Raw genomic sequence first — 14,294 nt, 5'->3', positions numbered from 1 at the left:
ATCCCATATAAGGAAGATATGGGATTGAAGAAGAGGTGTAATACACGCACACACACACACACACACACACACACACACACACTGACCTAGGCACATCCCTTTAATAAAATGAGAAACCACAGCCAACTCCTGCTTACTTGGTCCATGCTCTCTGGAATGAACTCCCCTTCACTGTGGATGCTGGTGAAGGACCCGTTCCTGGCGACCTGATGTAATTCATCCGGAATGTATCCTGGGGGAGGGGAGCTTTGATCTCTACTAGTGGAACCTCAAAGAAGAAAATTATATGATTTTATAAAGATCAGCATGGAATCAATGTTTGTTTTAATTAAATATACATAGAACTTCTGGACTATATTCCCAATAATGTTAGCAACTGAAACCCAGTTTTTATTAAAGCTTATCAAAACATTCATGTCTGTAAAACTTCAAATATTTTTATGCCTTCCTAACTCCCACCTGCTGTAATTACTGCCTCACGGTCACTCATTCACACTGAGGTGGGGCTTCTCCTGGCTGCGGACAGCGCACCGGGGGCTGGTAATACAAGGAAGCTCTCCCGATGAGCGCAGTGCTCTGAGCTCCAGCTCCCGAGGCCACCGTGCCCGGTGCTCCCTGGCCATGCACGGAAGGCATCTGATGTAGTGGAGAGAACATGGCTTCAGAGTCAGGCCTAGTGTAACTCCCAGTTCTAGCTATCTGTCACTCTGTCTGTGGGAAAGTGACCCAATTCCCAGAAACCTGTTTCCTCACCGGTAAACATGGGACTAAATCCCTTCTCTGCAAGAGTACTGTGACTATAAAATTATTTGTAATGAGCATATGCTGTGCACATCTGGCTCCACGGTTTTCTTTCCATTCCCTCTCTTTACTCTTTTTTTTTTTTTAAATATTTTATTTATTTTTTACAGAGAGGAAGGGAGAGAGAGATAGAGAACTAGAAACATCGATGAGAGAGAAACATCGACCAGCTGCCTCTTGCACACCCCCTACCGGGGATGTGCCCGCAACCAATGTACTTGCCCTTGACAGGAATCGAACCTGGGACCTTTCAGTCCACAGGCCAACACTCTATCCACTGAGCCAAACCAGTTAGGGCCCTCTCTTTAATCTTTAGAAACTTAAAGTGAGATGACTTCTTAACCATTTAGCTTATATTAGAATGCTTTCAATTTGGAGTCCTGAATTTTATTATTGGGTACTTAAAATTAGGCTGTTATTTTTTTGTGGCAAGCCATATTCCTGAAATGTACATCTCTTCATAATTTAGAAAACTGAAGAATCTAATATAGTTCATCTAATTCATCACTTAATTTCTTATTAGACAATAATCCATTTTATTTTTACCTGGATGTACAGAAATAATGTCATGTTTATTAACAGTTTCTCTCTGCTCTTAATTTTTTTTAACTTAAACTTTAAAAAACGTATGGGGAAGTAATACAAGCATTAAAAGCTCTGGTCAGATTTAAAAGAAAAGAGCTTTAACTTATGACGCTCTATCCACTGAACCAAATCGGTTTCAGCACTCCAGCTAGCTTTTATGAAAATAATTAAAGGGAATAATTGTCAGTAAATAAGGAAAGAAGATAGTGATCAAAGCCATTCCAAGTTTAAAAAAGTAGCAAATGGAAGTCCAGTGATTTTTTAATTTGCAATTTACAATTTCTTACCTAGCAGTGATATCAAACAATGTTTATAACCAGAACAAGAGTGAGCCATTCATAATAATTGTAATTAAAACTGAATTTAAAATGTCAATTTAACTAATATATTCAGCTTGTTCTGCCTAATGCGACTAAAATAAATTGGCAATGTTTGCCCTGGCTGGAACAGCTCAGGTGGTTGGAACCTAGTCCTATGCACCAAAAGATGGCAGGTTCAGATGGCGACCGAACAGTCGGACTTGTTCTGACTCCGGTCCCAGAACAGATAGAAGCAGCGTCTGAGTCACTCAGGGAATGTTGATTGGCAGCTAAGGGGCTTCGGAATTCTCTAGGAAGGTAAGGAAAGGTCCGCTGGACAGGATTTCCTGACCAAGAGGCCAGCACTGCCACGGCCGCGGCAGCTCTCCCGGCGAGCTCTCCCGGAGGGAAGGCAGCGCCATCTTACCAGGAAAGGAGGAGCCTCTCTGAGGCCTGGAAAGCCCACAGCGGGGAGGTCCATCGAGCAGCTGAGACGCCCGAATTGGCGCAGACACGTGGATTCGGGGGAGTTCTTCGGTCACCCACGGAAAGGTCAGAGTTTGCGGGGACAGCCTGGGGGACCGGGGTCCCGCGGCGCAGGCAGCTACGGTAGCTGGGGAGCTCCAGCCCCTCCCCCACTGTAGCTGGGAGCGCGCACTACCGCCCCCCAAGCGGCACCCAAAGAAGGCTGCAGCGACACCTAGTGCTGGGTTTGACGTAATCCTCCCCAGAAGCGGGACTTTTTTAAAACGCCAGGGGTCACGGGACAGAGTGTTAAGAATCTCGGCTGTTTCGCCAAGGGCGGAACATCTGGACACCTTGGTGCCTGATCCCCTTCACCCCCTTGCTCCTGAATACTCGGGAAGGACTGCCCAGTTGGGCATATCCGGGGAAATTGCAGGGGGAAATTGCCTTCCTGGAAACAAGGGATCTGTACCAGAAGAGATAGTCTGGGAGCCAGCTGGCACCCTGCCAGCTAGAGCCATAGAGAAAGAAGGCCAGAGCAACCAAAAAGACTGGGAGGTCAAACCGGTAACACTGACACCTAAAAGCTGAATTACAAACTGCCTGTTTTTTTTTTCCCCTCTTTTCTTTTATCTTTTAATTAATCAAAAATAAATGGTCACAAATAACTAAGATATAGCCTACTTAAAATTAAGGATTACCTTACAAATCTGAGGTGCAGTGGAATGCTGGGAACTGCAAGACTGTCTGGGCCGAGAATCAGGAGTGCCAAATACATTAACAGAGGAAGTGAATGACCACTACTGGACATTTTAAAGCTAATTTTACTATTATTTTATTTTCATTTTTTACATCTTTTATTTAATCTTCATTTTTTATATCTTTTACTTAAGAAACGATTTTTTTTCTTTTTTCCTTACTTGATTTTACCTTTTTAATTATTACATTATTCAATCTCTATCATCACTATTACTACTGCTATTGTGCAATTTTTTTTTTTTCCCTCTCCAGTACCATTTTATTTTTTCTTTATTTTACATTGGGAGTAACCTTCATTCTATTTTAATCTCTACTATAGCATCATTCAACCCTATCTCAACTCGACCTTTACACCATCACTCTCTTACTAAACTTTACCCTTTTAGTCTACGGTTTATCCTATCCCTTTCCGGCTTTAGTTTTTCCTCTATTCTTTCTGTATACCCTCTGCTAAAACTCTCACTATACTTATAGACCTAAGTTCCAACCCCTGATCCAAGTGTATAAATACCAATCTCTGCACTATATTAACTAGTTAAAAAAAAAACAACTGTTCTCCCCTCTATCCTTTTCGCATTGTTTGTGTGAAGGTTGATTATTGTGAATTTTTATGCTTGTTAGTGAAATTGTTATGTTTATTACTGTGTTGTTATTGTTGCTTTGTATTTTTTTTTTTAAATCCTCTGTTTTTGTTTGTTTCTTTTACTTCTGTATATCATAGCCTTACTTAATAATAGGGGATATTGTAGTTTGTATTAATCTCCAAGTATTGTTACTGGCATTGGCTGCGTTCAGTGGTTGTTCTATGGCAATTTTCTCCACATATATATAGTTTGTTTCCCATTTCTCTTTTAGTTTGCTGCCTCTCTCTCTCTCTCTCTCTCTCTCTCTCTCTCTCTCTCCTTTTTTTCCGTTTTCCAACTTCATTTTGTCATTACTTTTTTTCTCTTTTTCTATCTCTTTATTCCTCTTTTTTTTTTATTTGATTTACTTAATTTTTTTTAATTTTAATTTTTACTTTTTTAAATTTTTCTTTATTTTATTTTTACCTTTCTTCCTTCTCTCCTATCCCCTGAGTTGCCTTTCTCTAGTGGTCACCTTTATTAGAGGTTATTAATATTGTAAATACATTCCTGTTAAGTGCCTCTTGTGTTGTAACAGGTAGTGTTGTATTTTGTACCTTTAAATCAACGCAGGAGAAGGAACACCACACAACCAGACATCCTGAGAAGAGAGGCCATGGGGAGACAAAAACATAGTCCACACATGAAAGAAAAGCAGGCATCACCAGAAAAGGAAGTAAACGAGCCAGAGGTAAGCAGCCTACCAGAGCAAGAATTCAGAATAATGATCATAGGATGGCTAAAAAGAATGGAAGAGAAATTTGACAATAACCAAGAAGAAATGAGGAAGAACCATGAGGAATTGAAGAAGAACCATGAGGAATTGAAGAAGAACCAAGAAATGAAAAATGACATCGCTACCATGAAAAACTCAATAGAAAGCATCAAGAGTAGACTAGATGAAGCAGAGGACCGCATCAGTGAGCTAAAAGATAAGATGGAAAAATATACGCAAGTAGAGCAGCTTCTAGAAAAAAAAGATTAAAAGGCAGGAGGAGAGCCTATAGGAGCTTTGGGACAATACAAAACAAAATAATATTCGAATAATAGGGGTTCCAGAAAGAAAGGAAACTGAGGTAGACATGGAAGAAGTATTTCAAGAAATAATGACAGAAAACTTTCCTGAGATAGAGAAGAAAAAACCCACACAAATCCAAGATGCTCGCAGAGTCCCAAGCAAAATGAATCCCAGAAGACAGACGCCAAGGCACATTATAATTAAATTGGCAGTTTTGAGAGGGAAGTTCATATCCTTACAAGCCTATTGCAAAAAACTAGAAAAAAGGGTAACAGATGATCTAACTCTACAACTCAAAGAGTTAGAAAAGGAGCAACAAGAAAAGCCCACTGTAAGCAGAAGGAAAGAAATAACAAAAATCAGAGCACAGATAAACGACATAGAGACCAAAAAAACAATACATATGATCAACAAAACCAAGAGCTGGTTCTTTGAAAGAATAAACAAGATAGATGAACCTCTAGCCAGGCTAACTAAGAAACAAAGAGAGAGGACCCAAATAAACAAAATCAGAAATGAAAGAGGTGAAATAACAACAGACCCCACCGAAATACAACGGATTGTTACAAAATACTACAAACAACTCTATTCCAACAAACTGAACAACCTGGAGGAAATGGACATATTCCTAGAAAAATACAAACTTCCAAAACTCGATCAGGAAGAATCTAAAAATCTCAATAGACCAGTGACTTGGGAAGAAATTGAAACAGCCATCAGAAAGCTTCCAGCAAACAAAAGCCCAGGGCCAGATGGTTTCACAGGAGAGTTTTACCAAACATTCAAGGAAGAACTACAATAAAACCTATCCTCCTCAGACTTTTCCAAAAAATTCAAGAGGAAGGAACACTTCCAAACTCCTTCTATGAAGCCAGCATCACCCTAATACCAAAACCAGATAAAGACAATTCAATGAAAGAGAATTACAGGCCAATATCCCTCATGAACATAGATGCCAAAATCCTCAACAAAATTCTAGCAAATTGGCTCCAGCAGAGCATCACAAAGATCATACACCATGACCAAGTAGGATTTATTCCAGGAATGCAAGGTTGGTACAATATCCGCAAATCAATAAACGTGATACATCACATAAACAAATTGAAAGATAAAAATCATATAGTCTTATCAATTAATGCAGAAAAAGCATTTGATAAAATCCAACACCCTTTCCTGATAAAAAGTCTCAACAAGGTGGGAGTACAAGGATCATACCTCAACATAATAAAAGCAATACATGATAAACCCACAGCCAACATTATATTCAATGGGCAAAAACTAAAAACATTCCTTCTAAGAACAGGAACAAAACAGGGATGCCCACTCTCGCCACTCCTGTTTGACATAGTACTGGAATTACTAGCTATTGCAATTAGACAAAAGGAGGAAATAAAAGGCATCCAAATTGGAAAAGAAGAAGTAAAGTTATCCTTATTTGCAGATGACATAATATCGTACATAAAAATCCCAAAAGACTCCATTAAAAACTAATTGACTTAATAAATGAATTTGGCAATGTAGCAGGATACAAAATTAACGCCAAGAAATCCATGGCATTTCTATACACCAACAGTGAAATTACAGAAACAGAGACTAAAAAAGCAATTCCATTTACCATTGCACCAAAAAAAATTAAGATACCTAGGAATAAATTTAACTAAGGAAGTAAAGGACCTATATGCGGAAAACTACACGACACTGAAAAAAGAAATAGAGGAAGATGTAAAGAGATGGAAGAACATACCATGTTCATGGATTGGTAGAATCAACATCATCAAAATGTTCATACTTCCTAAAGCAATATATAGGTTCAATGCACTCCCCATTAAAATACTAATGGCATATTTCACTGACCTAGAAAGAACTCTCCAAAAGTTCATTTGGAACAATAAAAGACCCTGAATAGCCACAGTAATCCTGAGAAAGAAGAGTAAAGTAGGAGGGATCTCAATACTAGACTTCAAACTGTATTACAAAGCCACTGTTCTCAAAACAGCCTGGTACTGGCACAAGAACAAACATATATTGAATAGATCAATGGAATCAAATCGAGAACCCAGATATCAACCCAAATCACTATGCTCAATTAATATTTGACAAAGGAGGCACGAATATACAATGGAGTCAAGACAGTCTCTTCAATAAATGGTATTGGGAAAGTTGGACAGATACATGCAAAAGAATGAAACTAGATCACCAACTTACACCATACACACAAAAACTCAAAATGGATACAGGACTTAAACATCAGAAGCATCCACAGGCAGCAAAATCTCAGACATATGCCAAAAGAACTTCTTCACTGATACTGCCCGTAGGGCAATGGAAGCTAAAGAGAAAATAAACAAATGGGACTATATCAAAATTAAAAGCTTTTTTATAGCAAAAGAAACCATCAACAAAACAACAAGAAAGCCCACGGTGTGGGAGAACATATTTGCAAATAACACCACTGATAAAGGTTTAATCTCCAACATCTACAAACATCTTATACAACTAAATAAAAGGAAGATGAATGATCCAATTAAAAAATGGGCAATGGACCTAAATAGAATATTTTCAAAAGAAGATAGAAGGAAGGCCAAAAGGCACATGAAAACATGCTCAAAGTCACTAATTATCCGAGAAATGCAAATCAAAACAACAATGCGGTACCATCTCACACCTGTCAGAATGGCCAACATCAACAAATCAACAAATGACAACACCCTTTCCTGATAAAAAGTCTCAACAAGGTGGGAGTACAAGGATCATACCTCAACATAATAAAAGCTATATATGATAAACCCACAGCCAACATTATACTCAATGGGCAAAAACTAAAACCATTCCCTCTAAGAACAGGAACAAGACAGGGATGCCCACTCTCGCCACTCCTGTTTGACATAGTACTGGAAGTACTAGCCATTGCAATTAGACAAGAGGAGGAAATAAAAGGTATCCAAATTGGAAAAGAAGAAGTAAAATTATCCTTATTTGCAGATGACATGATATTGTACATAAAAAACCCAAAAGACTCCATTAAGAAACTAATTGACTTAATAAATGAATTTGGCAATGTAGCAGGATACAAAATTAACGCCAAGAAATCCATGGCATTTCTATACACCAACAGTGAAACTACAGAAACAGAGACTAAAAAAGCAATTCCATTTACCATTGCACCAAAAAAAATAAGATACCTAGGAATAAATTTAACTAAGGAAGTAAAGGATCTATATGCAGAAAATTACACGACACTGAAAAAAGAGATAGAGGATGATGTAAGGAGATGGAAGAACATACCATGTTCATGGATTGGTAGGATCAACATCATCAAAATGTCCATACTTCCTAAAGCAATCTATAGGTTCAATGCAATCCCCATTAAAATACCAATGGCATATTTCACTGACCTAGAAAGAACTCTCCAAAAGTTCATTGGGAACAATAAAAGACCCCGAATAGCCACAGCAATCCTGAGAAAGAAGGGTAAAGTAGGAGGGATCTCAATACCGGACTTCAAACTGTATTACAAAGCCACTGTTCTCAAAACAGCCTGGTAGTGGCACAAGAACAGACATATAGATCAATGGAATAGAATCGAGAACCCAGATATCAACCCAAATCAATATGTTCAATTAATATTTGACAAAGGAGGCAAGAATATACAATGGAGTCAAGACAGTTTCTTCAATAAATGGTGTTGGGAAAATTGGGCAGACACATGCAAAAGAATGAAACTAGATCACCAACTTACACCATACACAAAAATAAACTCAAAATGGATACAGGACTTAAACATCAGACGGGAAACCATAAAAATACTAGAAGCATCCACAGGCAGCAAAATCTACATCAAAATAAAAAGCTTTTTTACAGCAAAAGAAACCATCAACAAAACATGAAAACATGCTCAAAGTCACTAATTATACGAGAGATGCAAATCAAAACAACAATGTGGTACCATCTCACACCTGTCAGAATGGCCAACATCAACAAATCAACAAACGACAAGTGTTGGCGAGGTTGCGGAGAAAAAGGAACCCTCGTGCACTGCTGGTGGGAATGCAGACTGGTGCAACCACTGTGGAGAACAGTGTGGAGTTTCCTCAAAAAACTGAAAATGGAACTCCCATTTGACCCAGTAATCCCACTCCTAGGAATATATCCCAAGAAACTAGAAACACCAATCAGAAAGGATATATGCACCCCTATGTTCATAGCAGCACAATCTACAATAGCCAGAATTTGGAAACAGCCTAGGTGCCCATCAGCAGATGATTGGATCCAAAAACTATGGTACATCTACACAATGGAATACTATGCTACCATAAAAAAGAAGGAATTCTCATCATTTGCAGCAACCTGGATGGAATTGGAGAACATCATGCTGAGTGAAATAAGCCAATCAATGAAAGAGAAACACCACATGACCCCACTCATTTGTGGATAATAAAGATCATTATAAACTTATGAACCAAAAGATAGATATAGAGACAGTAAAGCAACAGGCAGATTGTCAAATTACAGCGGGGAGGGGAGGAGGATCTGGGGGAGATAATAGATCAACCCGAAGGACTTGTATACATGCATATAAGTACAACCAAAGGACATAAAACTCTGGGGAGAGAGGAAGGGGGGCAAAAAAAAAATCAATAAAATATGTAAAAATAAAATAAAATAAAAAATTAAAAAAAAAAAAAGATGGCAGGTTCAATCCTGGTCAGGGCGCATACAGGAGGCAACCAATCAATGTTCCTCTCACATTGGTGTTTCTCTCTCCCCCCCTAAAATCAAATAATAATTAAAATAATTATAAATAAAAATAAAATGAGAATATTTTACTTTAAAATGTTAGGTACTAAAATGTGACAAGAAAAGGGAAGAAAGAAAGAAATGTATAATTACTAGTAGACATGCTTCCTAGTTGGAAAAGCAAAATGTACTTTACAGGTGCTCTCTCGATTTGTTGCTACAACAATCCCATCATTTAAAGCGGACAACGTTACAGATCTCAGTCAGAGATGGAACTGAAATTCAGGTAACCCTAATGTGCTTCCAACAGACTTTTAATTATATAAAAATATAGCCAAATGAAGACAATTTTTACTTTTTTTTTGTTGCTCACATTTTCAGCATTTCTGAACAGTAGAATTTATGTAAGGACCAAATTTAGAAGGACAGAACAGAAGATAAATAACCGTTATTTTTTGGCGATTCACATGCTAATTTAATCTTTTCTCTCATTATTAACAAATCTCTTGTTACCAGTCTTAGATTCCCAATCACACCTCTGATTTTATCATACTCTCCTGCTTCCTCCCCATCCGTTTGCCTCCTCTTCTATTTCTTCTCTTTAAACCCTTCGCTCAAATATATTTTCGTGCTAACTTTAATGACCATAATCACTGCCCAATCTGCTAAACCCATTTACACCAGTGGTCTCTGAGCAATGTAACGCTCCTGCAATATAAAAACGTGGCTTATCAGTATTCCATACAAAGAGAAGACTGGGGAGCTCCGAGACCTCTGCCCATCCCCCGCCCCTCTAACAGGCCTCCAGTAAAACACGGCACACAGTATCCATTTCTCTTTGCACCATAGCTTAATTGTAACAGTGTATCAATACTGAGAAATAAAAACTGAATACTAATCCTATAAAACAAAGAGCTAATATGCTAATTAGACAGCAGAATGACCCTATGGAGGAGCAGGGGCTGTGAGGGGCTGTGAGGGCCAAGCCCCTTGCATGAATTTCATGCATTGGGCCTCCAGTAAAGTAATAATGAAGCATAATCTGAAAACTCTTTATTTTGATAACATTCTTGACATTAACTAAAACTCAAAGAAAGGCTTATGAACATAGTACACCCATTAATTTTATTTTTAATCCTCACACAAGGTCATGCTTTTAGAGAAGAAGGAAGGGAGGGAGGGAGGTAGAAAGGGAAGGAAGGAGGAAGAGGAAGAGGAACCCGAAACCCAGGAATGTGACTGAATGGCAACCTTTTGGTGCAGGGACGATCCTCAACCAAGCGAGCCCCTCTGGATGGGCCATATATTAATTTTAACATATTAAAATACTTCTTTTAATTTTTCCCCTCCAATTCATTTGTATAGTTAAAATTTCTATGAGTAATTTAAATGTGTTCAACATTAAAATACCCTGGGGGTATATAAAGAAAGAGAATGTGTAAATTGGAGATTGCTAATCTGTAATATTTGACATAATTTTTCAAGAAATATCAGATACTAGAACATAGTGAACTTAGATAAATTATAGAGAGTTAGAGATAGCTTGCTATTTACCAGGGTTATGTTTAGGATATGTTTAGGTTAGAGAAAAAAACTGAGAAATCACCCATTTCACGATTCAGATACTAGCTCTCTTACCTATTACAGAAAGCCGTGTTTTCCTCTCTGCTTCAAATACTGTTTTATCCAAATCATCTAGTGATGGTGATGGTCCTAAATTAATAGCCTACAGAGAAAAAAAGGGTGATTAATGCGATTCTTCCCCTTTAAGGTTTTAAACAAAATCCTCTACCCTACTATAAACATCCTAGATATTCTACATGGTTTGTGGGTGTTATCAAATCTACTGTCAAATTTTAACATTACTTCTTCCCAAGTTCTCAGTTTCTGTTAGTTTCATATGTACAATATATTATTACACTTGTAATATTGGCTATAGAGTTTTGAGGAGTAAGGATATTAAACGATAGCAGTTACAATGTGTAAGTTTTCATTTAGTCATATTGAAAATATATTAATAATTATAGACTGTAACTATGTTTCATATATTAATTTTCACAGGCACAAACCCTATAGTCTTACTGACAAACAATCCTGATTCATACCTGTGGACTTCCATTTCCTACAAGCAGTATCTTGAGGCTCTTCATATGAACACTGCGATCCAGCAGCTCCACAGCTTTGTCCAAGTCATCTTGAGTAGTTAATGGGATCACCAGCTACACAGAAAGGAACATCAGGGATCATGCAGCCATCAGGTCCTTCCAGGACCATCTCATTCCTATGGGGTTATAACTTAGAGCCCTCAGAATACCTGCCTCTTAGATTTGTCAATATGAGGGAATTCCGAAAGAATTTATATATATATCCAGACTGCTTTGCTCTTCTGATCCTACTACCACTAAAATCACAGAACAAATATAAACACTTTTTTTTTTCTTTATTAGTCATTAAATTATTCCAGAAACACATTTAAAATTAATTATTTAGGATATTTCTATAATATTGCTAAACTTAAGTTATAGTACCTTCACTCCAAAACAGTATTAAAGAGTATACACAAAACTATCCTATCCTATATAATAAAACCCTAACATTCAATTCAACCGAATGGTGGAACAACTGGCCGCTATGACATGCACTGCCCCAAGAGGGAAGTGACTGGTGGCTGCAATCGGGGGGCGGGCTGGCCGGCGAGCACCCTGCAGGTTGCCTCCCACAGAGGAAAGGGATCTGTGGCAGTGATCGGGGAGTGGAGCCAGCCAGCGGGCCCCCCTGATATCCCTGCCTGCAGATCGCCACACAGATTGGCTCTGATGGCCGGCCGGGTGTAGGGACCATACCCTATATGTTGGGAACAGTCTCCTAGATTTAAAAATTAAAACCTGGCAAGGCTACTCTAACACTGAAAAAACAGGATGATGCAGCGGTGACATGCTTGGACTCTGGCTTGCACATTTTGTGGTCAGCCTGATTCTGCTACTTATAACTGTGTGATAAAGCCAGTTACTTAACTTCTCTCTGCTTCAGTTTTTCCACCCATAAGATGGGGAAAATGTCACTACTGCCTCAGAAGGATCAAGTTACTTACATCCCAACACAAAGAGTATCTGTGACAGCTGCAATGGAGGGGCTCATCTCCCTAACCAAGGCAGGTGCTAGTGGGAGCCCGCCCCTGACTGCCTCACAGAGGAAGGTAGCAGGGCGATCAGGGGGCAGACCCAGCCGGCAAGCAGGTTGGTGCCACCCCCTGATTTCCCTGCTGGTTGCCTATAAGGCAGGTGCCAGTAGGGGCCCCCTGATTGCCTTGCCAGTCGTCCCAAAGGTCAACCCTGAATGCTGGTCAGGCCTAGAGATCCTACCTATGTCCGAATGTCGTGCACTGGGTCTCTAGTACAGCATAAATTCCTTGAACACAAGGATGCCGCTACACCCCAGCCCACAAACACACACACACACTGCCAGTTAACATGGAGCGCACAGAAGAGAGCAAACACTTGACAAATGTTGTTTAATAAGTATCATATTCATCTGCACCCAAAACCACTAGCTGATACGGTGTGCATTCATTCTCTACAGATTTATAAAAAAAGATTCCTTTTTTAAGGAAGGCTGCCAGAAGCCAAGATGGTGGCACAGGTAAACACCTGAATTGTTGCCTCGCACAACAATTTGAAAACTACAACTAAAAGACAAAATGGACATCTAGAACCACAGAAAGGCTGGCTGAGTGGAAATTCTACAACTAGAAGGAAAGAGAAAAGCACATTGAGGCTCACAGGAATTGTGGAAGGCAGAGGTGCGGAAGGCAGAGATATGGAGGTGTGTGTGCATGAAGAGGGCTGGCAACTGAGTACGTGGCTGGCTTTCTCAATCAGGAGGGAAACAAAAGCTCCCGACTGCTCTGAACTCTAGTTCCAGGCAAGACTCTGGGGACCCAGCCTCATATAGGGAGAAACTGGACTGTCTGACAGCGGGTGAAACTCGAGGGTGGCTTTATCTCAGAGGTGCTTGCAGCGATGACCACGGGACACTGAGAACCAGGGGCCTCTTAGGGCAGGGCTGACAGGAAGCCACTGCGGTTTGCTCTGCCCTAAGATCCTGCCCCACGAAGCCCTTGCTGCTTGCTCTGCCCTGAAACCCTGCCTCATCCAAGCTGAGCACAGAGGCTTTTGTATATGAATGGCCTGGTCCTTTGAATTCTAAACTTACCTAAAAAAAAAAAAAACTGCAGCTGAGTTAATGTGACCCAGAACATCCAAAAGAAGGCCCAATGCCCCACAGCAGCTTGCTTTGCTTCACAGCGGGGCCTCATCTGGGCAATTCCAAAACTCAAACAAAGAAGAGATCTGGAGGTCTCACCATAGCTCCTGCTGGATGGCCTTAGGCAGAGGCTAAATTAACACCTCCTTGGAGACCCAAGAGCCAGTGTACCCAGGGGTCAGAGTAGGACCATCCAGATTACAGCTCCTCAGATCCATAAAGGACACACTCAGGGGGCAGACTCAGTGAGCACCAAAGCCCCACTGAAGCAAGTCTTATCTCATAAGGGTGTCTCCAGCACAAAGTTCTCCCATTGTAGACACAGCTGATCCTCATAGCCAATTGGCCTGGAGGTCAATTCCTTCCAGTGATACCAACAACAATCAAGGCTTAACTACAAAAAGACTGCACACAGCCCACAAAGGGGTGCATCAAGAGCGTCCACCTCAGATAACTGGGGAGGCTGAGCCACTGGGCCCTATAGGACACCTAGCACACAAAGCCATTCTATCAACTCAGGGAAGCAGCCAAAATATGGAGATAGAGAGAAACCAAGATGGCGGCATAGGTAAACGCCTAACTGCAGCCTCACACAACAATTTCAAAAAATACAACTAAAATATAAAGTGGACATTATCCAGAACTACAGGAAAGTTGACTGACTGGAAATTCTACAACTAGAAGAAAAGAGAAAACCAGAAGGAAAATCAGAGGAGCTGTAAAAGCCTAAGGTACGGAGAAGAC

At 39.8% G+C, this 14,294-nt stretch overlaps 1 protein-coding gene and 1 long non-coding RNA gene across 2 annotated transcripts in view; one reads left to right on the top strand and one right to left on the bottom strand.

The window, feature by feature from the left end:
* LOC311626542 overlaps nt 1–14,294 on the top strand; it is a 150,760-nt gene that overhangs the window by 78,920 nt on the left and 57,546 nt on the right. The window lies entirely within an intron of this gene.
* Nucleotides 1–14,294, bottom strand: part of MAP3K2 (mitogen-activated protein kinase kinase kinase 2) — an 89,975-nt gene that overhangs the window by 27,603 nt on the left and 48,078 nt on the right. Inside the window, exons 7-9 of the mRNA XM_084892010.1 lie at nt 11,393–11,506; nt 10,926–11,013; nt 138–268 (exon numbers count right to left, since the gene is read on the bottom strand). Of these exons, the coding sequence (XP_084748136.1) occupies nt 138–268; nt 10,926–11,013; nt 11,393–11,506 (333 nt within the window). The remainder of the gene's footprint in view (nt 1–137; nt 269–10,925; nt 11,014–11,392; nt 11,507–14,294) is intronic.

This window comes from Pipistrellus hanaki, assembly GCF_964339955.1.
Source record: "Pipistrellus hanaki genome assembly, chromosome: 8".
NCBI classification, from domain to species: domain Eukaryota; kingdom Metazoa; phylum Chordata; class Mammalia; order Chiroptera; family Vespertilionidae; genus Pipistrellus; species Pipistrellus hanaki.
The sequence above is the reverse complement of the archived record's forward strand: the minus strand, read 5'-3'. Positions and strand labels throughout refer to the sequence as shown.